Genomic DNA, 26,533 nt, shown 5'->3' with positions numbered 1-26,533 from the left:
TGCTGGATGACTTGTGGTGACCTATATATTTATATGGTGATATATATATATATATATATATATATATGTACACACACACACATATATATGGTGACCTATATATATATATATATGTATGTATTTGTATATGTGTGTATGTATGTGTGCATATATATACACACACATATATATACATATACATACACACACACACACACACACACATATATATATATAAATAAACTTTTGGGAAGGGTGGAGAAAGGGAGAGAACAATAATGGCTGGATAAGTGGTCTGGAACCATGGAAACGTGCTCTGCCTTCTGTATGGAAGCTGTCCAGCCCTAGCTGGTTGAAAAGCTGCTGCTTTCCATGGATTCTCTGATTATAGGGCCTGACAGAGAGGAAGGAGCCTGATAGAAATGATTAGGGGGATTTTACACTGGAAATGCAATCTGGGAACATTAATAAGTGAGGATGCCACAGAGCCTACCCTGGTAGAGATCTGCTCAGGAAAGAAGGTTCCCTCATTTCCCTTCTAGATCTTGGATTCCTCTATCAGAAAAGATGCAATTTAAATCAACCTGCTGTCCCGAGGACGATGCTTCTGCTCAAGTAGAGTGGGGAATTTGCCAATACCAACGATCCCACCTTAAGGTTGGGCCTCTGACCCCTTCAACTGCCAGTGCCTTCTTTCCACAGTCCTAACAGGGAATGACTTGGGGTCAGGGAGAAAATGTCCTGAAATCAGCCCAAATCAAGGCCCAAGCTCTGTCTCTCCAGGAGTGAGTCAGGCACTAATCCATCTGAACTCACCACACAGCCTCACTGATTTTGCTCCTTGGAGATCGGGACTGAAAATACTGTTAGGTTTCCTTTTAGATCAATCTTGCCCAGCTCAGCAAAGTGGCAGACCTTATCTGTCTAGTGATCTTCCTAAACGAAGGAACCCACATCCATCCTTCAAACCCAGAGGGAAACACATCCGTTCTCAATGTAACTGGGCTTCAAGAAGCACCAAATGACTTGGCTACAGGGGAAGAAAGGAAGAGGACAAGGAATCAAGGGTCATGAGGAAGAGGATGCATGGGAGGATGAACTGGGAGAGGGAGTGGGAGAGATTTATATCATATACACATCTGATATTGGTACAGTCAACAAGCTCAATGCTTGGGAGAGAACAGAGGCCAAAATCTGAGGAAACCATGAACAAACAGCCCTGGATTTCCCTACAGAACTATTTTAATTTTAAAGAAGTCTTAGCTCTTGGGATACCTATGGAACATCGAAGCCTCTATGCATGTAACAACGCTCAGGCAAACAGAGCCCTATACTGCAGAGGGATGCTGTATGGTGTGTGTGTACAGAGAAAGAGATTATTAACATCTTCTTTGTCCCATCCATTACACCCAATTTGCTTTCTGGACTCAAGTTTCATCTGCCAGAATTTCCTTTGGACAACGACCCTGGTGGCAGTGATTCAAAATTTACTCCTCCCTTTCCATTACAAAAAAAGAACAGATTTTTGTGACTCTGGGATATAACAACAATAAAAAACAAAACAAAGTCAAAACGAAAACAAAAAATCCATTGCTTCCCCAAGGACCACACTTTGACTTTTTTTCCCTTAAAACCTGTTTCCTAAACTTTACATACTTCAGTGGTTTCTCTTATTTTTATTTGGCAAACATCTTTTCTTTATTATCATCATTAATATCATTATTTGGACCTCTGCAAATACTATATACATTCACATTAACGTACAATATTGACTTCTTGACTCCTGGCTGGGAATCTTTTTGAAACCCCCATATTTCAGTAGCTGGGCCACTCTCCATATTGCACTCCCGTCCTCTGTACTTTGTACAATGATACAAGAAAATGCAAAATAGTCTGCATTGTCTCTTTTGTTTTTCTTCCATTAAGTACAAGTATTAATTTTCTTTCTCCTTCATTTCCTCCTAGGAATCCTTGTGTGAGTTGGAAGGGTCAGAGGGGGCAAGGGAAGGGGGCAAAAGGGTGCCAGTTATAGGGAAAATCTTCAAATGAAAAGACCTATCATGTTCCGTCAAAGGAGCAGAGGAAAAAACATCTGGGGAACAACTGGACACAAAAGCAAGGGTTTATATACAGGCAATCAAAATAGTCTTCAGAAGGTAGGATGGGGGCAGAATACAAAGGTGGGTTTTTTTTTTGTTTGTTTGTTTTTCTGTTGTTGTTTGTTGTATTTTCCTGCAAAAGTGTGGAAGAGAGGAGAACAGCAATAAGGAGATACTGTGACAAGGGGTGGGGGGAAATGGAGAGAAGAGAGGTAGAGGAGGAAAACAAGAAGCAGAAAGTATTGGTATAAGTTGCTATCTGCTCATGCTCTGAAAAGCAGTCAAGAATCAATCCAAAAGATTGTCACAGTTTTTTGTTTTTTTGTGTTTTTTTTTTTGTTTTGTTTTTTTCAGAACAATGCTCTCTGGAAAGGAACACTTGAGCACTTTTTTTTTTCATCATCGGAAAAATTAAATGCTTTGAAAATCCATTGAGGGTGGGAAAATAAGAGGTATCTTCCCCTTACACACACACACACACACACACACACACACACACACACACACACACTCTCACACCCACACACAAACTGGTTTAAATTTTTTCTTGGGCTCGGCTTGGTCAATCGTGATGATTTTTTTTTTCCTTTTACCTTATTGATGTCTAATAACCAAACTCTGAAGCCACGGATGCAAATCCCATAGTCTGGCAGAAAGGTGGGGTGGGGTCAGGGAGATCCAAAGCCTGAGAGCTGAGCTGGTAAAATAGGGCTGGGGGCCTTATTCTTCACTGCTGGTACCAATGACTCACCAGTTGAGTAGTCATCATTGTTTGGTTGGGACAAATGAGTGTCCTTGTTTGACCAAAAAATAAAATAAAATAAAAAAATAAAAAAGAGCTGGGGTTTTTTCCCCTGTGAAAAATGCAAAACCCCAACCAAGAACCCCAAACCAACCAACCAGCCCTAAATCAAACAAACCCAAGAGGAATAAAACAGAAAAAAAAATACTTTGGCAGTGACAAAAAGGAGTCTGGATTGGTTTTCTTGTGAGAGTTTGCTTTTTGGATTTCCTTTGGAGCAGAGGTGTATCTGGTATTCTTGGCTAGCTAGCAAGGTAGTTTACAAGTAAGCTTCCTTTACTTTTGTTTTTAAAAATCTTTTTGGATTTTTACTTAAAGCCAAAGAGTTTGACATTTAAAAAAAATGAAAAAAATAAACTAAAAATAAAACCAAAAACATTTCTTGCATCAGAAATTGTAATCTTTCTTACCGTCTTTGCTGCACCTGCCCCTCCCATCACACAGGGGGCAATTTGGCAGAATATCCAGCTATAAAAAGAACAGTTCTTTTTCCCTTTTCATTGAAAAAAAAACACACTCAAAAATGAAAATCCCACAGTTTTCTTTGTCCATTTCTGAGTAGCTCTTCTTGGGAAAAAAAAACAAACACAAGCCCAAACCAAGGAACAAGCTCCCCTCCACCCACCCTCCCCAAACAAAATTCTTCACTGAAAATATAAGCCACCAAATTATTAAAAAAAAAAAATAAAACAAGAAAGTGTGGGAGAGAGAAAGAGAGAGGAGAGAGAGAAAGAGAGAGAGGAGAGAGAGAGAGACGAGAGGGAAATTGACAAGACAGAGAAAGACATTAACGGAGAAGAAGGTTTGTACTTTCTTTGTGAAATCCACTTTTAAAGCCCAGTTTTGAAGATCTGTGAGGATCACTCGAAGAGATAGAGGTCGTTTGGAGGTCGAATGAAATCGTCAGGTAGCTGAGGAAGTTGCATTGAATGCAGTTTTTTTTCTTTTGGAGAAAAGCAGTAGCAGCAGTGACTTTTGTAGATTCTCAGATTCCCTTTGATCTCCTCCCTGGGTGGGGCTAGCGGGAGGCGGTCTCCAGGGGGGCCGGGGTGGCCGGGGTGCCCGAGCGGGAGGCGGCCGCCGAGCTGGTCTCGCTGGGGCTGGCGGCCACGGCCACGGCCACCACGTCCGGCTGGCTGGGGCCCACCCCGTTGGCCGGGCTGGGGCCCGCGGCCGCCTGCAGGCCCTGCAGTGTCTGGCCACACACGTGGTGGTGTTTCTCCCAGTCCTTGTGCTGGCAGAAGGAGCCGCAGTAGCGGGCGGTGTTGCAGCCGCTGCAGGTCTCACTGGCTTTGCGCCCACAGTTCCAACAGCTCTGGGGGTGGGGGACAGAGGGCAGCGTCAGGAGGGAGGGGTCCGCCTGGCCAACCCTTCCCAGTGGGGACCGCCCCCTTCCTCCCCTCCCGGGAGGTCCGGAGAGCGTGAGGAGGGGGCGGCACAGGGAGTGAGGGGCGACCCACCAAAAAGGGCCCCAAGGCTGAGCCTGGGACAGACACCTGTGAAAGGGCCTTCCCACTCCCAATAATTGGCTTGGGAAATGCACTGAGCTTGGACTCACAAACACCGGCTCCTTTATATCAGTTTTCCCTCGAGACTAGGTCAGATGCCCTCTAAATTTATGGCTCCATGACCCTGAAGGTCCTGTCAGGCTGGAAGATGCTTTCTGAGTCAGGAGAAGGGATTTCCCTTCTCATTCCTTCCTTGACGCTCGGGGAAGGTCGAACCTGAGACCTGAAAGCACCTGCGGCTTTCACAGATTGTTGTTTTACTAAATATTAGGCTTGACTGTCCCAACATGAATGAAGAGGCAAGAAGCTATGGAAGGCTCAGTGGCGGGCTATCTTAAGCCCACCCTAAAGTTTCTCCTAGGGAGCTGTCCTAGTGGGAGATCTTTGGGAATCATTTTTCAAGGAGTTAACAGCCATTCCCAAACACTCCCAGAGGCTGGAGCGGGGACTAGCCCAGAGGCATCCAAGAATGCCGGACTCCTGACTGGCCAGAACCAGATAAAAATGTAACTAAGAAATGGTTAACAAAATGAAAAATTACCATGAAACATAGATGATGGTACATTTTATAATCGAGTCAATATGCTGTCCACAGGAATCCTTATTTTGTTGTTCGGTTCCTTTTAGTCATGAATGACTCTATGATCCCATTTGGGATTTTCTTGGCAAAGATACTAGACTGGTTTGCCATTTCCTTCTCTAGCTCGTTTTACAGATAAGGAAACTGAGGCAAATAAAGTTAAGTGACTTGCCCGAGGTTACTTAGCTAGTGAGTATATTTTTCTAACTCCAGGCCAAGCATTCTGTCTCCTGCATCACTTAGCTAACCCTATATACGGATTAATGACGCCCTTTTCTATTTGAGTCTGACTCCCGTGCTCGAGGCTCTGTATACTGGGGTTCTTCAGGGAAGGTGGTTTTCTCAAAGAAAGATTTTGGGGAGAGCCACAGCATAGGTGGAAGAAGTAATGATGTGGAGGGACTCTAGAGAATAGACTCATTCAGTTGGAAAAGCCATTGTTATCTCAACTCTCTCAGTGCCTTCAGAGCCATATCTAAACCCTTCTAGGCAGAGAAGAATCTGTTTCTAAAGAGTTCTCCCCTGCTCATGCTCCAGAGAAGGGGAGTCTCCATAAGGGGAATTCAAAATGGCACCCATGGGAAGGGACTTCCGAGCCATTTAGTCCAAACCTCATATTTTATCAGTCAAGGGACTGAGGCTCGGAGAAGTATCATGAAGTGATCTACCCAAGTTTCCACAAGGAGAAAGTATAAGAAGTGAATCTGAATCCAGATCCTTCAGAGAGTGATTGGGGATGGATCAAGGGACACCCTGAGCTGGATGATGAAAGCCCTGCAGAATCAGGAACTCTCTACCATCGCTCCCCTGCCAGGAAAGGGAGAGGGAAACTTCAACCTTTTCCTCTGATTTCTTCTCTAACAAGAAAGAAGGCAATTCCCATTAATCCACAACGTCTGTCTGTGGGCACTCACTTTGTTAGCTTTGCCAAGCCCCTGTTTGTGGTCAGCGAGGCACTAAGAGGCAGAAGGGGATGACCCACTCTCCAAGAAGTCAAGAGAAGGGAAGAAGGAGGATGAAAAAGGACAGAACCCACATCCCCATGGCTGCTACTGAACAGGACTGGGGGGGGTGGGGAGCTGTGGCTGCCGGGGTCAGTCCCTGTCCTAGGAGGGCAGAGGGAGCGGGGCCAATTGGGGGGAAGGAGGACGCGGATGGCCTACCTCGCTGGAGTCTTCCTGCTGATTGACTACGGTCAGGGCGTCCTCGGAGGCCTGCCGCTTGGCCTCCGCCAGGGCCCGCTCCATCTTCGCTCGCTCGGTTGTGATGAGCTCGTGGGCTTTGCGTTCTGCGTCCGACACGGCCTTCTGCAGCTCTGACATCGCCTGGCGCTTTACCTCATTCACAGCTTCCTCTGAAAGGCAGCGTGAGAGTGTCAGACATCCGAGCAGGGGAGGACTCAGGCTCCAGGGGTCATCACAAATTAAGGGACCTTGGAGGAGACCCCCTCACTTAACAACTGAAGAAACTGGGACCCGGGAAGGGATGTGTCCAGGGTCACACAGAACATGGGCATCAGAGGCAGAATTTGAATCTAGGTCCTCTTCGAACAGCTAGAAGGTGTAGTGGACAGAATGCTGGGCCTGAATTCAGATCCTGATTCAGATACTTATTAGCTGTGTGTCTTCTGGACAAATCATATAGCCTCTGTCTGCCTCAGTTTCCTCATCTGTAAAATGGGGATAATACAGCACCTAATCCCCAGGGTTGTTGTGAAGATCGAATGAGATAATTTATTAAGAGTTTAGCATAGCGCCTGGCACACAGTAGTTGTTTTATAAACATGAGCTATTCTTCTTGATTCAAAACAGTCTTTTCCTATCTTATTTCATGCACATGGAAGTACATAATTATGAATGCACAAACATAAATGCAAACGTAGATAAAAAACACAGTGAGGCTTATTTGAAAGCTTGTGTGTGTGTATTAAGCACTTTATAAATATTATCTAATCCTCATAAGAGATAAGTGATATTAATTATTCTTATCCCTTTTTTACAATTGAGGAAACAGAGGCAGAGACTTGCCCAGAGCTGTATTATCAATGTCTGAGGTGGGATTTGAATCCAGGTCTTCCTGTTGCGAGATCCAATGCCCTATTCACTCTGAAATGTTTCCTAAGACAGGCTGGGATCCCTCAAGCCTATTCTCCGACCCACAGCGATTCCAGGCTTCTGGCCGAGCCCCATCACTCATTCCAGTTGGGCAGCTGTTTCGTGGTGTCTGTGCCCTCTCTGGCTCACGTTATGGTACCATGACTAAATTAGCAGGTTCCAGGGACAACAGACAACAATAGCAAGTCCCTTTGGAAAAAATGCATCTTTCAATAGGACAGCTTATCCCTGGGGATGAGAAGCTTGGTCTCCTGAAAGAGATGTGGGTCTGAACTTGCAAGTTAATCCCTTCCAGGTCAAACATCTTTGAGGGGCCATACATACCAAGGCCAGCTCGGGGATCTTATAAAACAAAGAGTTATGGGGGAGAGGGAGACATGTGGTGGGGAAAATCCTATAGGCTGAGACCTGAAATCTCTAAACCTGGGTGTCTTGGGTTTAAAAAGTAGTATCATGTGATCAACTCTGATGGATGTGGCTCTTTTCAACAATGAGGTGATTTAGGCCACTTCCAATAGACTTGTGATGGAGAAAGCCATCTGCACCCAGAGAGAGAACTGTAGGAACTGAGTGTGGAGCACAACACAGCATTCCCACCTTTTTGTTGTTGTTCACTTGCTTTTTTTTCTTTCTCATTTTTTTTTCTTTTTGATCAGATTTTTCTCGTGCAGCGTGATAAATGTGGAAATATGTATAGAAGAACCGCACATGTTTAACCTATATTAGATTACTTGCTGTCTAGGGGAAGGGGTGGGAGAAAAATTTGGAACACAAGGTTTTGCAAGGGTGAATGTTGAAAACTATCTTTGCATGTATCTTGAATATAAAAAGCTGTTATAAAAAATAGCATCATGGGAAGGAACTTTAGAGATAATTTAGAGGTACGGTACCATAGCAAAAATGGTAACCTTGGAATCAGAAGACCTGCTTTTAAATCCCACCGAGGGTAGTCACACAAACACCAGTAAGTCATTTTAACTCTCAGAGCCTTAACTTCCCATTTGTAAAATGGGGATAAAAATTAAAATGGGATAATTCGATGTCATAGAGTCATTGTTGTGAGGAAATCATGCTTCAAACTTATTAGCCCTTTAGAAATAGCAGTTATTTATTTTAAAAAGCCCAACCACTAATTTTAAAGATGACGAGATTGTGGCTAAGAAAGGAGAAATGATTCACTGCAAACCAGAGAGTTATGATTGAATCCAGAGCCCTTGACTCCAAATCCAGTGTTCTATCCACCATAGGACATTGCTGGTAGCTTTATTTAAGTGATACATTAATGGTCCTTAGCTCCTGGCAAGTTGCATGAGTGTGTATGTATATGTATGCGTCCCAGGTGTAGACCTGACCTGCTCCTTACTCTCACTGCCTGGGGTGACAAAACAAGCGGGCTCCCCTCACATTTCTCTCTAATACTCACCAGCTTTTCTCCAGATTTCTTCTGGCATATAACCGGATAGAGGCCGGGGTACAAATTCCCGGTGACTTTCTAAAAAAAAGAGGATGAAAAATGATCAGTTTTGAAAATTTAAAGCAAAAAGTTCTCAAGCCTCAAGTAGGTACGCTGGTTTCCCTCAGGAGGGGAACCTGCCAGTTACAGTGACTGGGCCTTGGCACCCAGTGGTACTGGGGGCTGAAAGGCTGTTGCCTTTGAGTCGACTCAGACTCAGGCTGGAGAAGGTTCCCGGGGCTGGCTCTGGGCATTGGTGGCAGAATCTTGCTCCTGATCAGCATTATCTGTGCAGGTCTGTGGCTGGACACTGGCCCAGATCAGCACGATCCTTGTACAGACCAGAATGACTTAGAATCATGAAATCACAGAATTTAGATTCCAGGAGGGAACCGGGTGGGACCTAAGGAATCAGTTAGACCCTTACAGGAATCTCCATGCCCCAAGGCCTTGGCCAGATTGGCTTCCAACAGCAACCAAGACGGCAGCAGGGTAGTGCTTGCCCCTGGTCCTGGTGGGGGCTTTCTGCTCATTTTGGGGCACCCCTTTTGGGGTCCTGGAGGAACTTGGACCCTCCCCTCTGTGCCTCAGTACCTAATTGGGGACCCTCTGAGTTGGAGGAGCTATTGTGTGGGCGGGATGGGGCGGAGATGGAGCCCTTCTTCATGTCTTCGGCGTCGCTATAGCGCCGGATCCAGTGGTTGAGCTCCTCCCGGTCAGCCTCCTGGCATCGGCGCAGCACCGTGAGAGAGCGCCGCGTCTTCTCCACCATATCCATGATACAATTCAGGAGCTGCCAGGGGACAGAAGATACAGGGATGAGCGGCAGGAAAGGCTGACCCATTTACTCTTTCCACTTAAAGATGGGTGGATGCTTAACTCAGCTCCTTGAGAAGCTAAGGTCATAATTCAATCCTCATGGAGGTAAACTGACTTTGCTCTAAGGAGTGGGGCATGTGATCATGGGCTAGAAGGCTGGTTAATGTTTAACAATCAGCTCTCAGGGGAAAATATCCACTCACATTTAACAATCAGCTCCTAGGGGAAAAATTGTGAATGATATATTTTTAAGTTTGATATTCATTAACATTTTCTTCAGCACTTTAAGTCTATGCAACTGATAAAACAGTAAATTGAACTTCTGATATCTAGCATTTGCCAATTTTTGAAAATTTAACTTTTGACTTTCTTGAGCCAGCATGAGATGGCTCCAATATATTTGTGACTAGAAGGAGTCTTCAACATCATCTAGTTAAGTAAGCCCCTTCATTTTACAAATGAAAATGATCCATGAAAAAAGATAATTAAAAAAAATAAAAATAAAGAAACAAACAAAAAATGGGTCAGCTGGATAGAGCATCAGGAGGACCTGAGTTCAAATCTGGCCTCAGACACTTAGCACTTCCTAACTGTGTGACCCTGAGCAAGTCACTTAATTCCAGCTGCCTCAGCAAAAATAAAATAAAAATAAAAATAAAGAAACAAAGAAAAAAGATAATTCAGGCAGCTACTCCTCTTTCAAAAAAGTAGTCTTGGTGGTGAGGTAAGTAAGAAATCATGTACTACTAGTGGCTCTGAACCTTAGTTTTATCTTCTGTGAAATGGGGACAATGATGACCATACTAGCTTCCTTACAGGGTAGTTGTAGCATAAATAACAGAATGCATAGGATATGGTATTGTGTAAAGTTTAAGTTAATCATTTTCCTCGATGAAGGATTGTTTGTTTTATATATTACAGGGGGATATTTTTATATTTATTTTATATGAATAGTTTAGCCCAAGAATATCAATCTTCAGCCACTGCTTTCCCCTCAACCTACAATCTTTCACTCCAGAGTGGCAGGACAATAGGAACAAAAGAGAATGTGCTGTTTTCAGTTCTTTTTGTGTCCTCCCCCTAGAATGCCCATGCCAGGATGGCATCCATAACTGGCTTTAATAAATGATGCTGACTGGCCAGTCGGTCTAGGGAAGATCCAAACCCCACAGGGTTATAGATGAAGCTCTTAAAACTCTCAAGTCTTGGGCAGGGAATCTGATACATAGGTTTGACCCAAGGAGCCACAAAGGGACTTCAGAGGTCCTAGAAGGTGCTGATTGGTTATGTGGCCCAGGAACACATGTACCCATTACACCCCCATGTAGGGAAGCCTACCATCAACCTACAAGGTGGCACCAGCTTTTGGCTCTAGACATGCTGGTGCATCCTCGCATGGGACAATCCCGCCAGATACACGTTTCAGACCCAAGCCCACCCAAGGCCTCCATGTTCTGGGGTTACCTACATTATTGAGGTGCTTCCACTCCTCTGCCCACTCTCTGTCTGTGAGCCTGTGGTCAATTACTTCTTCTTGCCGGGAGCCATGGACAGCTAAGAGAGAGGGAAAGACAGTATTGAGAACAGAGCTCTAGGGGAAAGGATCTTGCTGGATCCCATCCATCCTGCCACACTGCTGAGATCTAAAGCAACTCCTGGATCCTGTTCGTCTCCTGGTCTAAAACCTTCAGTGCCTCTCCTTCCTCTCCTCTTCCTCCAACTCTTCCTCCCCTTCTCTTCCTTTTCCTCCTCTTCCTTTTTTCCTCTTTCCTCTCCTTCTTCTCTTCCTTCTCCTCCTCTTCCTCTCTCCCTTCTTTTCCTCCTCTCCTTTTTCTTCTTCTTCCTCTTCCCTCTCTCTTCTCCTTCTCTGTTCTTCCACTTTTCTCCCCTTCTCCTTCCCTTTCTCTTCTTCTCCTTTTTCTCCTCTTCTCCCATCTTCCTCTCTTTCGCCTTCCCTTTATATTCTCCTCCTCCTCCTCCTCCTCCTCCTCCTCCTCCTCCTCCACTTTTCTCTTCCTCCTCTCTTCCTCCTTCACTTTTCTCCTCTTCCTTCTGTCTCTCCTCCTCTCTTCCTTCCCTTCCTCTTCTCTCTCCTCTCCTTCCTTCTCTTCCTCTTCTTTTCTCTCCTTCTTTTCCCTGTCTTCCCCCTCTCCCTAGTCCCTAGGATGATATCTTTCCCAAAGCAAGCACTCAGTATCAGATGGATTATTGCTTACTTGGCCAGAGTGAGTAGAGGGGCCCACTCACCCCACACTTTCTTAGGGCCCATCAGGTTTCCCTGGGTTTCCCCTATTTGTGACTCACCCTCTTGCAGATTGGGGGAGGGGAGTGAGGAGGAGGAGGAGGAGGAGGGGAGGTGGAGCTCTCTAAGTTGGGCCAGGCCACCCTGTCCTACTTTATATGTCACCAGGAACTTGAGCCAACATTTCAACCAAAATAGTGGCTGGAATCTGGAGGGACAGCTGGCATTTATTTTTGCATTAGCAGGAGCTGGTGGGAATTAGCACCTGCCTGACCCTGGGATTCAAGGAGCCAGACGCCATCACCTGCTGCCCAAGAAGGAGGACAGCCAGCCAGCAGCCCCGTCCAGGGGAGGGGGAAAATGCTGATCTTTCCTGGGAGCGAGCGTCCAGCCACTCCCCCCTATCTAGTCCCTCTTTTATTCCATGGCCCCTTGGTCTGGTGGCTCGGTACCAGCAGGTACTCACTTGGTGGTATCGGAAATTTTATTTAAATATAGCTAAGAAATTGATTAAGCTTTTACTCCACTATGTGGATAAATCATGAGAGACTCCTCCCCAACCAGACTTTCATATTCTTGTTGGGGGGGATAACTCAGTCTGTCTTCCATGTTTGGGGGAGCCCTTTGGAGTTCTTAGAATGGGGCTCTGTTTGAAGAAGATGAGGAACAAATAACTGGGCAGACCAGCATTGCCTCCCTGAATGTGGCCCATTAGCAGGATGTCCTTAAAGGTTCTAGGCTCAGGCAGCGGGTGATAGAGACTGGGTCTGGAATTCTTCAAACCTCACGCGTTGCTCACCCACACCAGACTGTGAGCCATTTCTGGAGGTGTATGGGGCTCGCTGCTGGCCCGGCCCAGGGTCCCTGACATGACCACATGCTTTGCAATATTTAGCTCGGAGTTTGGGAGGGGGAATATGGGGAGGAATGCGGGATACTGGGAAAAGGTAGTTTCTGAGCTCTTCCTCTCATGGGGCTGTGCTCCCAATTCTATTCCTAAGAGATTCTTTTTATTAGAGGAGGTGGAAGGCTGGCGGGTCTCCTACTTATATACTCATGTTAGTCAGGGCTCAGAGACACTATACCCCTGGGCACTCACAAACGTGGATCCAGTCTATTTCTTATGCAAAGGCCAATGCCCAACTGGGGTCTTTCCCTCAAACCCCCTGACAGTTTTTCCCTCCTACCCTTTTCTGGGTGCTTTCTATTCTGTGTACCCCACAGGGCCCCCCTCAACCCCAACCCAAACCCCTAACTCTGGCTCAAGGTAGGGAGGGTGCTTGGGTTTGCTCACCGACTTGCCGATGGCGCTCCCGCAGCTCTCGGGGGTCAGGGGGCCGGTATGTGTCCCTGTAGTGGTGGGCCACGGCCATGTCCTCGAGGCGGTAGTGCTGAGGTGGGGGAGGTGTGGGGTGGGGCAGCCCATTGGGTTGATGGCTCAGCCCATTGTTGGGGCTGTACCTCTGGGCAGGGCTCAGGGTGCATGGCCGTTTGCTGAGGTGTTCAGGGTGCAGTGGGTCTCGGTCTAACCCATTCTCTTTGGTCCTGGCCCAGTGTGATGGGAGACAAAGAGACAGACAGAGGCCAAGATGGCAAAAGCAAAGACAGGAACAAGTAGATGCAGGCCAAGAAAAGCGGTATGAAGGAGAATGAATGAGAAAAAAAAGAGACAAGGAAGAAGGAAGAATGAGGAGAAAAAGGAGATAGAGGACAAGAAGAGAGGGAAGAGGAGGAGGAGAAAAGAATAAGAAGAAAGTGAAGGAGGAAGATGAGGAGAAAGAGAAAAAGAAAGAATAAGAGAAAAAGGAGATAGAGAAGGACAAGAAAGAGGGAGAAGGAGAAAAATGAGAAGAGAAGAAGAAAAAGCAGATGGAGGAGAAAAAGGAGAAAAGGTAGAGGAGGAGGAGAAGAGTTGAAGAAGATGAAGAAGAAAAGGAGGAGGAGAAAAGAAAAAAAAGATGGAAGAGGGAGAGGAAGAGGAGAGAAGAAGAGACGTAAGAAGAGACGGAGAGAAGGAGGATGAGACAGAGAGAAAGAGGGAGAGAGAAGAGAGAAGAGAAGAGAGAGAGAGATAGAAGAGAAAGAAGAGAGAGAAAGAGAAAAAGACAAGAAAGAGAGACACAGAGAGAGAAAAAGGAGAGAGAGAGAGAGAGAGAGAGAGAGAGAGAGAGAGATATGAATCATGGTCCTGGACAAACCAGCCCAGCAGCTCTGATCTGTACCCAAACCAAGGTCAATGGTATGCCAGTCTCAGCCCTGCTTTCTAGAGATTGGGTTTATGAGATACAGGTATTCATTAAAGACATATGTCCTATCCCTTTCACCCCTCCATCAGAGACAGCCTGGCTTCCATCTTTAACCAGAAACCCTCCTTTGAGCCACAGCTTGTGCTACTGGGGACAGTTACCTCTGTGAACTGTAGAGAGGGCTTAGGTCCCAGTGATCCTCCCCTGACTCTCCACCACTCAGCCCTCAAGCAGGGAGTCCTCAGGTTCAGATCCCCTGGGATGCCCTGGCAATCCCCTCTACCCTGATACTTCGCCATTCACCATCCTAGGTGTAATGGCCTTAACACCTGGAGGCTGACCTGACTAACAGTCCTGCCAGAAACACCCTTTTCCTCCACTTTCCATCATTTATCCTTAATTGGCCATATGCCTTTTGAAAGGACTCTTTTGGGGAGAGAAAAGAAGGGGTCTTTTAAATCCTGAAGGCAGAACTTTCAAAAAATAAGAATTAATCTGGAAGAAACTTTAGGGATTGTGTAGTCTAATTTTTCCATTTCACAAATGAGGAAACTGAGGTCCTGTGAAGTGATTTGCCTGAAGTCACACAGCTGGTAAATGGTAGAGTTAAAATTTGAACTGAGGGCTTTTGTGTTCAACATAAACCAGATTGTCCATGTGCTCTCTGGTGCGTAAAAGAAGACTAATCGATCCATTTTATGATTCATTTGTCCGTTACCATAACTAGTCAGAGATAAATTGTAATCTGGAAAGATATGGATAATAGTAACCAACATTATATTAATTAGTGTTTATCATGCACCAGGCACTATGCTAAAGGTTTTACAAATATCTCATTTGGATCTCACAGCAATGGAAACCGAGGCACAGATGTGAAGGGGCTTGATTTCTGACTCCAGGTCCAGCATCTCTCCACAATTCTACCTTCCTGTCTCCAGGTCATAGATTTAGGGCTGTAATGGACCTGGGGTCTGATAGCTTCAATTTACAGATGAAGGAACCAAGAGTAGGGAAGTTAAGTGACTAGCAAACAACAGAGGGTGAGATTGGAAAGAAACTTTCCACCAAACCACACTGCCTCCTCCCTTGGGCTAAAATGTAGGCTTAAAAATGTCGAGTTGAGTGAGAGTAATGACTAACATCCCCCTCTCCAACTCCTTTCCATCTTTCAGAGTTACTGAGGGATGCCTTCCTTACCTGTCTGGTGTTCTCCTCTTGCCATTCTCATTGACTTCCAGGAGAAGCTCGGAGGAGTCGATAGGAGAAGAAGCGTTGGCATCTAGAAGGAGCTGCTCATGTTGGGCCAGGTACTGGGCGGGGGTCTGCTTGGCCAAGCGGGCACAGTGCAGGAGCTCCCGCTGCAGTAAGGGCAGGTTTGCCTGTGGAAGAGAAGAGGCTGTAACCCCCTGATGAGGGGTGTGTGGGGGGGAGACGGCCATCTAGCTCTCTCTCCAGTCCTCAGTTTCCTTTCCCAGCTCTCCATCTAGCAATCCTGAGAGCCTCTCTGCTACATCATGCTTTGATTTTCCCAGAGAAGGTGATAATGATGATGGTGAGTATTATTATTATTACCATGACTCTTATTAACTACTACTACTACAACCCCACCAGTATCACTACTGTTCTTCATGTTACTACCATTACTACTACTACTATTATTACTACTACCACCACTACCATTACTACCATTATTACTCCTACTACTATCATTACTATAATCACTGCTCTTAATACTATTATTACTGCTACTACCACTACTACTACCACCACTATTATTATTATTACTACTACCCCACCAGTACCACCACTACTCTTCATATTACTATTACTACCATTACTATCATTACTACTACTGCTACTGCTATTACTACTACTATTATTACTGCTACCACCACTACCACTATTATTACTACTATCCCATGAGTAACACCACTAGTCTTCATGTCACTACTACTATTATTACTACTACTACCATTGCTATTACTACTACTGCTATTACTGGTACTATCACCCCTATAGTTACTATTACTACTATCCCACTAGTACCACCACTACTCTTCATGTTACTACTAATTACTACCACTACTATTGTTACTACTACTATCACTGCTATTACTACTACTATCACGCTATTACTACTACTATAATTGCTATTATTACTACCACCACTATAATTACTATTACTACTACCCCACCAGTACCAACACTACTCTTCATATTACTACTACTACTATTATTACTACTACGACCATTGCTAGTACTACTACTACTATTACTGATACTACTACTACTATAATTACTATTACTACTACCCCACTAGTACCATCACTACTCTTCATGTTACTACTAATTACTACCACTAATATTATTACTACTACTATTATTACTACTACTACCACTATGTACTACCATTACTATTACCACCACCACCACAACTACTCTTATTACTACTACTACTACTACCACTACCATTACCCAATCACCACCAACCATTTACATAGTACTTGCTTTGTGCCAAGTACTTCATAATTACTTCATTTGATTCTCACAACAACCCTGTGAGGCAGGTGCTATTGCTATCCCCATTTTACAGAGTCCCAAAGAAATCTCCTTTCACTCCTTACCCTCGAACCTCCATATGCCTTTCTCTACATCCCATTTTATGACTTATCAAAATCCTTACTACTCTTTAATCAATATAAATTTGTTATATGCCTCCTATGTAATAAGCATCGGGCTAAGCATGTTCTTATAAGCATTATAGATACAAAAAGAGTTAAATCCCACTTCCTCCAAGAAGCTTATCTTAAGACAAAGCTATTCTCTATAAACTCCAGGGCTACTCTGTGCTGCTTTTAATAATAATATAAAAACAGCTGATATTTCTATACTGCTTTAAGAGTTGCCATTTTTTGAACTTATACATTTATTTACAAATTATGTATGTATATACATTACATATACATATGTATATATACATACATACATATGTATATATATACATTCTCTCATCTGATTCTCATAAAAACTCTTTAAGGTACAATACTAAGATAATGTAGTTCTAGAACCCTAGCCTCCAAGTCACTTCCCGGTCATTGCTATTGTTCAGTTGTTTCCTACTCCATGGAGGAGGTACTATCCTGGTAAGGATAGTAGAGTGCTTTACCATTTCCCTTCTCCAGCTCATTTTACAGATGAGGAAACTGAGGCAAATGGGGGGCAGTGACAACCCACTGTCTCTCAGGTAAGATTTGAACTCAGACTTGAAGGGATGTCCCTGACTCCACTCCTAGAGCTCCGTGCTCTATGGCACCACCTAGCGGCCCGTAAGCCCCAGTTTTACATGACTACAATCTCCTTTCAGCTCCTCCCGAGTTCCCCAGAAGAAAGTAAACTCCACCAGGGCAAGAACTGTTTTGCTCCCTCCTGGCAGATAGTTTCTCTTGCTTGTTTTTTTGTATTCCCAGGGTTGAGTACAGTACCTGGCACATAACCAGCACTTAACAAATGCTTTTAAACTAATTAATTGTTATATGAGGAAACTAAATGATTTGCCCTTGGTCCCGCATCTAATGCCCATTTTATTTTATTCGCACTATCCTTGTGGACAAGAATGGAGAGATGTGGACCAGACGCTGACACAGTCAGGTAAAATCAGAACTGGTTGAAGGAGCAGACTCTAGGCGATTGATGGTGACATAGAAGGAATCTAGTGCAGATTCACTAAAAGCTGGGGGTGAATAGTTGATACGTTATAGGACAGAGTCAGGACAGGCTACAATCATGGGCTGAAGGAGAAAAACCAAATTCCATAAAGATGAATGAAAGTTCTTTACTTACAAAAAGTAAATGAAATTAAAAAGTCAATAATTTGTGTGAAAGATATTGGAAAGTTACGAGTCAACAGGGCAATTTGGCAGCCAAAACAATAACTCGGTAGTCCTACGGCAGCTAGGTGGTGTCATAATGGATAGAATGCTGGGTCTGGAGTTGGGAGGACTTGGCTTTATGAGTTCAAATAAGACCTCAGACATTTAATAGCAGTGTGACCCTGGGTAAGTCATTTAATTCTGCTTGCTTCAGTTTCCTCCTCTGTCAAATGAGCTGGAGAAAGAAATGGCAAATCACCCAGGATCTTTGCCAAGAAAACCCCAAATGGGGTCATGGACACGGCCGGACAACAATAAAAAGTCCGAAGCTGCATTGAGAGTTGTTATGTGTATTAGTCAGGCCATTTTTAGGAAGGGCATTACAAAAGCTGGAGCTTGTCCAGGGAAGGACAACCAGCCCAATGAGTGGGCTAGAGCTCATATTACTTGAGGACTGGTTGAAGGGACTGAATAAGAAATACACTGATAGGTGAGTAAATCCCTACTTTCCTAAAGAAGATGAATCCAGACTTATCCTGGTCTGCCCTTCTAAGCCAGAACTGGGAACAATGGTAGAATGGTAGGAGATAAGAAGGGACTGTGTCATTTTTGTCTCTCCAGCCAGATGCTTAATTCGTGTTGATTTTTATGAATTTGTGTAGCTGAGAGACTTCTTTTAGCTCCAAGAAAGGACAAAACTTCCTAGTGATCAGAATTGTCCAAAAGGAGACTGTCTTAGAAGACTTCCTCCTTACTGGGATTCTTTAAGGGAAGGCCATTGGAGTTCTATAGTAGGGATTCCTATTTAGGCATGAATTGGGCTATATGGCCAGCTAAGATGATATATTACTTATGGCATACCCAAACCAGGTTTTGCGTCACTATGTACTTAATAAAGACGTAACTAAAGTGGGGTAAGTGGGGCCTTGCCTCAGGGTGCTAGAACTCATGTTAAAATACTTTGGACAGTATAAAAACATTGAATTTAGTATCTAGTTAGCAAGAACATCTAGTTAATTATTCTTTTAACAATTTCTCCCACCTCTTTCATATTACCATTATATGCCCATATTTCAAGTGATTTCCTCCCTGGTCAATCTCTATTTCCCCTCCCCAAATACCTTGTAGTATCTTTGGGTTTCTACTTCCAGCTAAACTGTTTTGTTGTTGTTGTTGTTGTTGTTGTTGTTGTTGTTTGCCCTCTGCAAAAATTGCTAGTTCTAGCTCTGGTGTCTAATGAATCTGTGAATAAATGAGTTGGTAATGGGTGATAATCTCTTTTTCTAGATGGCTGGACTCCTCTAGTGGCTGAGGGATGATAACTCTCCCCCAATTTGGAGAAGTGATTCCTGGTCCCAGAATTGATTTGGGGCAGGGGGGAAGTAAGAGCTACTAGCATTGTTCTAGCTGCCTTACAGGCTCTGACTTTCTGCCTGCATATTATAGGGCTATCTCTAGGAGGATTCGCAAGTGAAGAATTATTGACATGGGGCTGTGCTCACAATACAGACGATTCAGGAGGCCTACCACCCAGGATAATCTTCCCTCCACCCCCAGTTCTTATTCTGGATGTTTCCCAAGATCTCTTGAGTTCTTGCCCATCCTGTACCCCAAAGACCATAGATATCTCTGAGTTATATCTCTCCCCATTGGTTCATCAAGGTCCTCCCACAGGACCTTCGTCCAGGACCTCCACCAGTCCAGACTCTATGGAAGACATAAGCAGAGAAGAATCTCTAGGGTAGGTGAGGCAGGTCTGGGAAGGACGCCATGTGGAAGAGACAGTGGTTTTTAAGTATTTGTAAATAAATAAAATTCCCCCAGCCCCCAACCAGACTTTAACTTTCTCATGGACTTCCAAAGCTTCTCCTCTTCCCCGCCTCCCCATCACAGCATCCAGCCCAGAGACGATGAAGCGGCAGAATGCATTTTTGTCAAGCTGCTCTCCCTGCCTGTCCTGTTTTTCTATTTAGATAGCTGAACGCCAGCCAAATCTCCATCTGTTGAACATGTTAAGAGTGTGAGCTGAGGAAATGTGGTGCTGTAGGTTTGAAGGCTACAAACATCCTCCCGTCCCTCTCCCCCATCTCCTTTTCTCTTAACCAGCCTCCCCTCTGCCACTAAAAAGGAGGAGGAATAATACTAATAATAATTAAAAGAGAGAGAGAGAGTATGGGAAACAAACTGGGGCCGGCTGGTTGCAGTTAGGATAATGGAAAGCATCTGTATCCCTGGCTGGAAACAGCTGGAACCAGGGTGCCAACATGAAGCAAGGGGAATAGTGTAAAGTGATTTCCCTGGCTCCAGGAAGGCCAACTCTATTCAACAACGTGTTAATGAGGCCGTTTCTGAAAAAGGATGGGCTAAGCAACCTAAAACCAGGGCAACCAGGGGAACCAAGGGGGAAGGGAAGGCCAGGACTGGGCTGCAGGTCAGAAGGCAACCGTGTCTGCCTGGAGATCCTCAGGGTCCCCTCGGCAGGGAAGTGAAAAACTCTTCTCTCCTGGCAGGGGCAGGATGCCACACTTACCACACTATGGGAAGAGGAGAGGGGTATAGGGAGGCCCGAGGGTCTGCCCTTCAGACCCTGTCCCTAGCAGGGGGAGCCGAGACCCAAAAGGAGTGCCTTGGTGCTTGGAAGTAAGGGTTCTAGGCTGGCAGCAGAAAGGCAGAGGTTTGTCCATATGAAATCATCCCCCATATGGGGGAATGTGAGCAGACTTAGCTGGTAACAACAGGGTCCAGGATCCCAGACAGACCCCAATAGCTAACGTGCATTAACTTTGCAAACAGGCTCTGAGAAGCATGTTGTGGTTGTTGTTGTTGTTTGCTTTGTCTTCGCCCAACACGGCTTGACCCCACAGAACCACATATGATGAAAGAGACTCATTATTGCCCATTCCCTGGGCACATGTCAGAGCCCTGGGCAACTGGTGCTTTCTGGGTAAGGTCAAGTCGGGAAAGGCAAGTTAGCCCAACTAGTGTGGAAGAAAGAAAGCCTAAGGCAAGAAAACTAGTCTGACAATACTGTGCTGTTTTTACAGATGGGGAAACCAAGGCTCGGAAACATTAAGGACCTTGCCTCAGATTATATTTAGTAGCAGAGTCTGCATTAGTCAAATCAAGTCAACAGACAGCTGTAAAGTACCCACTGTGGGCCAGATGCCATGTTAAGCACCAGGGTGAGGATCACGAAGCCCCTTCCCCTACCCCATCCTGGGTTTTCGCCTCTTCAGCAGCCTGAATGCTTTGATTCCCATACAAAGAGGAGCTAATATGGCAGTGGCCTTCTAGGGGGATTTGGGGCATTTTCTGAGGTCCTGCTGAGAGTTGGGCCAGGAAGCCATGGGAAGCCCTGACCGATGAGGGGAGAGGGGGTCATAAAAAAAGAGAAAGAATAATAAAGATGCAAAAGATTGTTTTCCCTTCCTCTATTCCTCTGATAAACAAGGGCAGCTGAAGGCAGACCCAGAACATCTGCTGTAAATATTTGATCTGACAGAAATGCTAGCGCGTTGTGTGTCCCCAAAGATGGGGAGGAGGCAGACTCAGCATTAAGTTAAAAGAAGAAAAAAGAGAAAAGGGAAGGGTTTTAATGAATTGCAAATGATTACCAGATGGGTCTAAACCCTCACTTTATTGCAAACAGCTCCAGCTTTGCCTTCGGCTTGTGAGTGTGAGCAAGGCAGTGAGTGGGTGTGTGTGCAGGAAGGAGAAAAAAGGAGGGAGGAAGCCAGCGCGTGTGCAAAACAGAACCACAGCAAGCCGGGGAGACGAGCCCTTTGAGGGGGAAAATGGGGGTGAGGAGCTTCCCTGAATACAACAACAAAGAAAGGATAACGGGGTGCTCTGGGATGGGTCCCTGGACAAGTTCCACAGTGCGTCTGGGCCCAGAGCACAGCTCTCCTATATGTCTCAAGTTTCGATCAGTGTCTCCTTAAGACCACCTAGAAGGTCCTATTTGAACGTGGGTGGGGCCAAAGCAAATTTGGAAGGCCAGATGGAATGTTGTAGCCTTTAGAATTCTGAAAACTCCTTACATTTTTAGTATAGCCCAACGGGGACCCTGATGGAGGAAGAGGCAGGATCCTCCCTCAGGCCAAAGCAAGAGAAGTTGGAAAAATATATGGCAAAAGAATGGGGCCAGATCCGAGCTCTCTGCTATTCCTTATCTGTGTGTCTCCAAGGGAAGGGAACAGCATTTATTAAGTGCCTACTATATGCTGGGTCCAGTATTAAGTGCTTTACAAATATTAATTCATTGAAAAGACAAGCAACTTGATAAACATTACATGTGGGCAGAACATATATAATCTATGTCAAATTGCTTGCCTTCTCAAGGATGGGGAAGAGAGAGAGAGAGAGAGAGAGAGAAGATTTGGAGCTCAAAAATTTTTTAAAAAACAAATGTTAAAGTTTTTGGATAGATATAATTGAGAAAACATTTTTTTAAAAGAGAAAAAAATAAAGAAAAAACTCAAATATTATCTCATTTGATGCTCACAACAGTCCTTGGAAGGCAGGATCTATTTTTGTGCTCCTTTTCCAACTGAGGAAACTGAGGAGGCACAGTGATTTGCCCAGGGTCATACTAAGGGAAAATGCTTCTCTCTGAGTCTCAGTTTCTTTGTCTGTAAAAGGAGGGAGATGGTTTAGACACTCTCTATAATCCCCTTCAGATCCATATCCAGTGATTCCATGATTTCTGAGAAGAAAGTCTGGAATATACACTGGAGAAAGAGGGGAATGTTAGACAATCCTACTCAGGGCAATGGTAGTGACTGGGTCTAAACTGGGTTGAACCCATTAAAAGAAGTTTTCAGTGTGTCTTACTGGTGGGAACGGATCTGAACTAGCTATAACTTATTAGAATAGAGCATGATCTAGAACACTTTAGTGTGTTCTAATTGATCTCCTTCCTCAAGTCTTCCCCCTACTCCAATTCATCCTTTGCTTAATGAACTTTTCCTAAAGTTTAGGAGAGAACTTGTCATATTCTGTCTCCACTCCCCACAAGGAATTGCAGCATGAGGGAATTACCCTGTTAAATTTAGGATCAGGTGTGGTCACTGGTTTGCAATTTAAAGCTTTTTACAGTATTCTCCTCTGAAATCTAGCTTTTTCCACAGTCCAATCATCTGCCACAATCCCTAATTTGAATTAATTAATTAGGCTTTGGGATGTCATTAGCCCTGTATGAGAATGAAGGAAGGAGGAAGAGGAGGAGAGCAACAGCAACAAAGATTTTCACAACCTGATCCTTTCCTAACACTCCCATTTTACAATGTTCCTCCCTTCCACACACTCTAGGTCCAACAATTCTGGTTTGGCTGCTCCTCGTGTGTAACAATCCATCTCTCATGTCTGAGACTTTGTTCCTGGACTAACATATTAAGCACTTAAATAATACTCATGGATTAGTTTAATTTTCACAGTGATCTCTATGCTGCTGAAGAGCAAATGATACTGAAAAGCATCAGCTTTGGGACCAATTGCCACTTCAGAAAAAAACTGACAAAGAACCATGTTTTTCCTCTTGACAGAGAAGTGGTGGATTCTAGGAATGAGAAATATATAATGTGTGCACGTTGGATGATGGGATCCCTAGAAAGTGAGAGTGAAGCAAAAAATAAAAAAAGATAAAAGCATCAATAAAACATACATGTACACACAGTAGATACACAATGAATACACACATGTGTATATGCTTGTGCTCATATATGTATGATATACACATGCAGTTATATATATATATATATGTAAATATATACATACATACAGATATGGAAAAAGGCAGAGAATTGAGGTGGGAGAGGAAATCTTCAAACAAGGGTCAATAGAGGCGTCTTTACCTTCAGAAAGGGAATGACAAATGGACGCAGAGGAAAATTGGTGGCTTCTTGGAGTTTGGAATGGAACTCCTCAATTGTCAGGGTTGAATTCTGGAGGAAAGAGGAGAAAAGGGACACAAATTCAATTCCACCAAAGGTACTTCACATTTGCTTTTTCTAGTCACCCTGTGAGATCAGGTCCCATCCTTCATCTTGTGAAGGAGATGAGCTGCCTATTTCCCAGAGAGTGACACCTTTTGTAGGCTACCTTTCTTGATACTTTCCATTCTCTTCCTTCTACCTTGTAGAAGCAATTTGCAAGGTTTTGCAAAATTGTTTCCTGGGGCCAGAATTCTCCTTGTTTCTCTTCCTTCTGGGGCTGGCTCCACTACTTTGAGAATAACTTACGACTCAGCTCCAGGAGCCAGGTATGAGGCTGGGTGTTGTGAGCCACTGATTGTTTTCCATAAATGGTAAAACAAAATGGCAGCTTCCTTGCTCCTATGTTGTCTGACCACATGATCTCATTGCCAGAGGAATCTACTGTCAGAACTGGTTTGAAGCATCCATGACTTATTAGAATAGAGCATGACCTAGAACTCTTAAGCATGTTCTAATTGTTCTCCTGCCTCAAGTCTTCCTCTTACACCGATCCATCCTTTACTCAATGGTCAAAGGAATTTTCCTAAAGTTCAGACCTGACTTTGCCAAATTCTCTCCCCACTTCCCACAATGAACTGCAGTAGCAGGGAGTTACCCTGTTACCTTTTGGATCAAGTATGAAGTCACTAGTTTGGTATTTAAAGCTTTTTACAATATTCTCCTTTGAAATCTTCTGGCTTTTTCCACATTAATGGGTACCATTACTCTTACCACCAGCTCCGAAGCTAACAGGTAAGGGATGGGGACTCCAATGGTCAAGAGAGAGAGATATGAAGCATTCTATTCATGGGTCAACGTGGCTAATGACGGCTTTGGTCACAGTCCCCCACAGTCTTTTCCTTCTCCAATTTCTTTCCAAAGCTCTCTGAAACCATTGGGGTGCCTTCCCTAGATGACAGACAAGTCTCCCTTCTCACTCCCACCTTAGTCTTTGTTAGAAGAAAACAGATTCATAGACAGATGCCAGATCAGTCTCTCTTCTCGGGCTCATTTTATTCTTTGTTAGAAGGAGATAGATTCATTGACCAGACACTAGGTATTTAGGCTGTTCTGAGAAGCAGAGTCAGGCAAAGAAGAGAGATGGGCTAGAAAATCATTGCAGTGGGATCACTGCATTTCCATGTCAGATGACCTAGGTTAGGTCTTGGCCATTCATTACCTGTGTGACGTTGGCTAAAGCAATTCCCATCATCTGGACCTCATTCCCTCATTGGTAACATGAGTGGAGAGAACTAGGTAATTTCTGAGCTCCCTTCCAGCCCTAATGTTTTGGGATTCTGGTTCTATGAAGCATCAAGTAGTTGGTATTATTTATCCCAAAAAGAAGAAATACAACAATATGAGGGATTCTAAAACAGAGCATTATTCTCTATTTTTGTCAAAGGAAAAACGAGAAATCATCATCATCGTCATCTCACATTTATATAGTGTCTTAAAGCAAGGTATTTGCCACATACATGATCTCATTTGAGACAACCATATCAGAAGTGGTTATCATCATTCCCATTTTATACATGAGAAAACTGAGGTTCAGAGCAATTGAATATTCACAAAGATAGTGTTTCAGGAGGATTTGGAATTCAAGATTCTCTGAGCCCAAATTCAGTGGTGGACCTACTAAGCACAGATTTGTTAGGTGAGAATCTTCATTAGAATCAGGAAGAGAATTTTGGACAGACACTGAAATTTCCTTGGGAGACTACTTCAGAAATAAAGTATAGTTTCAGTTTTCTGGGATGTCTTTGCTAAATGACCTCCTCAGAGCCTTCTCTAACATTGAAAAAAGGGCCTGAATAGGGGAAGGACAGAGAGTCACTCTGAATGGAGTTTAAGAGAGAATGGTTGCTCTCAATTAGCAGGGTCAGGAGCACAGCAATAGGTGAATAAGTGGAAGTGACTCCTTGGTGGAATGAAACTAGGGACCACAAAGTGCAGGGAGGACCAAGGAGCCACCCCATCCTGTTGGGGAGGGGCGGATAGGCTGGGCTCTCAGAACTCCTGGGGTTATGAGGCAAGGAGTTTGCCTTGGCTGGTACCCACGCTCCTGATGCCAGTCAGCCCTGGCACAGCTGTATGAGATTAGGGGTAGGAGATTAGGATCTCCCCCACCAGAAAAAAAGCCACCTGTCCCTGAACTGTGAGCCAGAACTTACCACCAGCCCCAGCACCAAGGTGCGGACCCGTTCCCCAATCTCAGGGGAGATGTCATTCCCAAACTGCTGCAGGGTGGTAAGGAAGCGTTTGAGTTTGCTGAGCTGTCGTGCACCGCAGGCTGGCGGGAGCTGCTGGTTGGACAGTGAGGCTGTAGAAGAGGTGGCTGGGCCATTGCTGAACCCGTTGGGGGTTGATGGGGCTCCATTGATCGCCGTCGGGGAATGGCTACTTCCATTCATCACTGCAAAGAGAGAAGGGCCCGAGAAGTCAATCGGTGCTGGGTTTTGGGGGTGGGATGGGGGTGGAAGTAGGGAGGTAGGGACATCATGGAAATGAAGATGGAAATTCAACTTTCCTGAACTCAAATCACTTCAGCATCCATTTATTGAGCATCTATTATGTTCCTACTTATAAAACAGAAGTTCTAAACGCCATCATTTGGAGATTGTTCTGCTCTAAGCACCCAAGCTCCCTATGATATGGGATAACTTATGGTTCTTAGGCTATCTATCTTTAACTCACACCACGACTACCGTCACAGTCTGTGGCTCTTCTACCAGAAGACCAGGACCTCTAGGACAAAGGGTTTAACTGGTACATCATCCAGCCATTTGCTTCTGTCCCATGCCTCTCTCCACCACACCTTCTTCTCAGTGGTTTGCCAGGATTCCCAGT

At 44.5% G+C, this 26,533-nt stretch overlaps 1 protein-coding gene across 11 annotated transcripts in view; it reads right to left on the bottom strand.

Moving 5' to 3' along the window:
- Window positions 1-276: 276 nt before the first annotated feature.
- CBFA2T3 (CBFA2/RUNX1 partner transcriptional co-repressor 3) overlaps window positions 277-26,533 on the bottom strand; it is a 115,768-nt gene continuing 89,511 nt past the window's right edge. For all 11 annotated transcript variants that reach the window (XM_031950129.1, XM_031950131.1, XM_031950135.1 and 8 more), the window contains 9 exons: window positions 25,858-26,099; window positions 23,564-23,653; window positions 15,040-15,221; window positions 12,891-13,141; window positions 10,823-10,908; window positions 9,130-9,328; window positions 8,506-8,574; window positions 6,132-6,322; window positions 277-4,195 (listed from right to left, as the gene is read on the bottom strand). In XM_031950129.1, the coding sequence (XP_031805989.1) occupies window positions 3,899-4,195; window positions 6,132-6,322; window positions 8,506-8,574; window positions 9,130-9,328; window positions 10,823-10,908; window positions 12,891-13,141; window positions 15,040-15,221; window positions 23,564-23,653; window positions 25,858-26,099 (1,607 nt within the window). In that variant the 3' untranslated portion in view covers window positions 277-3,898. The remainder of the gene's footprint in view (window positions 4,196-6,131; window positions 6,323-8,505; window positions 8,575-9,129; window positions 9,329-10,822; window positions 10,909-12,890; window positions 13,142-15,039; window positions 15,222-23,563; window positions 23,654-25,857; window positions 26,100-26,533) is intronic.

The sequence above is a fragment of the Sarcophilus harrisii genome, chromosome 2 (assembly GCF_902635505.1).
Source record: "Sarcophilus harrisii chromosome 2, mSarHar1.11, whole genome shotgun sequence".
Taxonomy (NCBI): domain Eukaryota; kingdom Metazoa; phylum Chordata; class Mammalia; order Dasyuromorphia; family Dasyuridae; genus Sarcophilus; species Sarcophilus harrisii.
The sequence above is the reverse complement of the archived record's forward strand: the minus strand, read 5'-3'. Positions and strand labels throughout refer to the sequence as shown.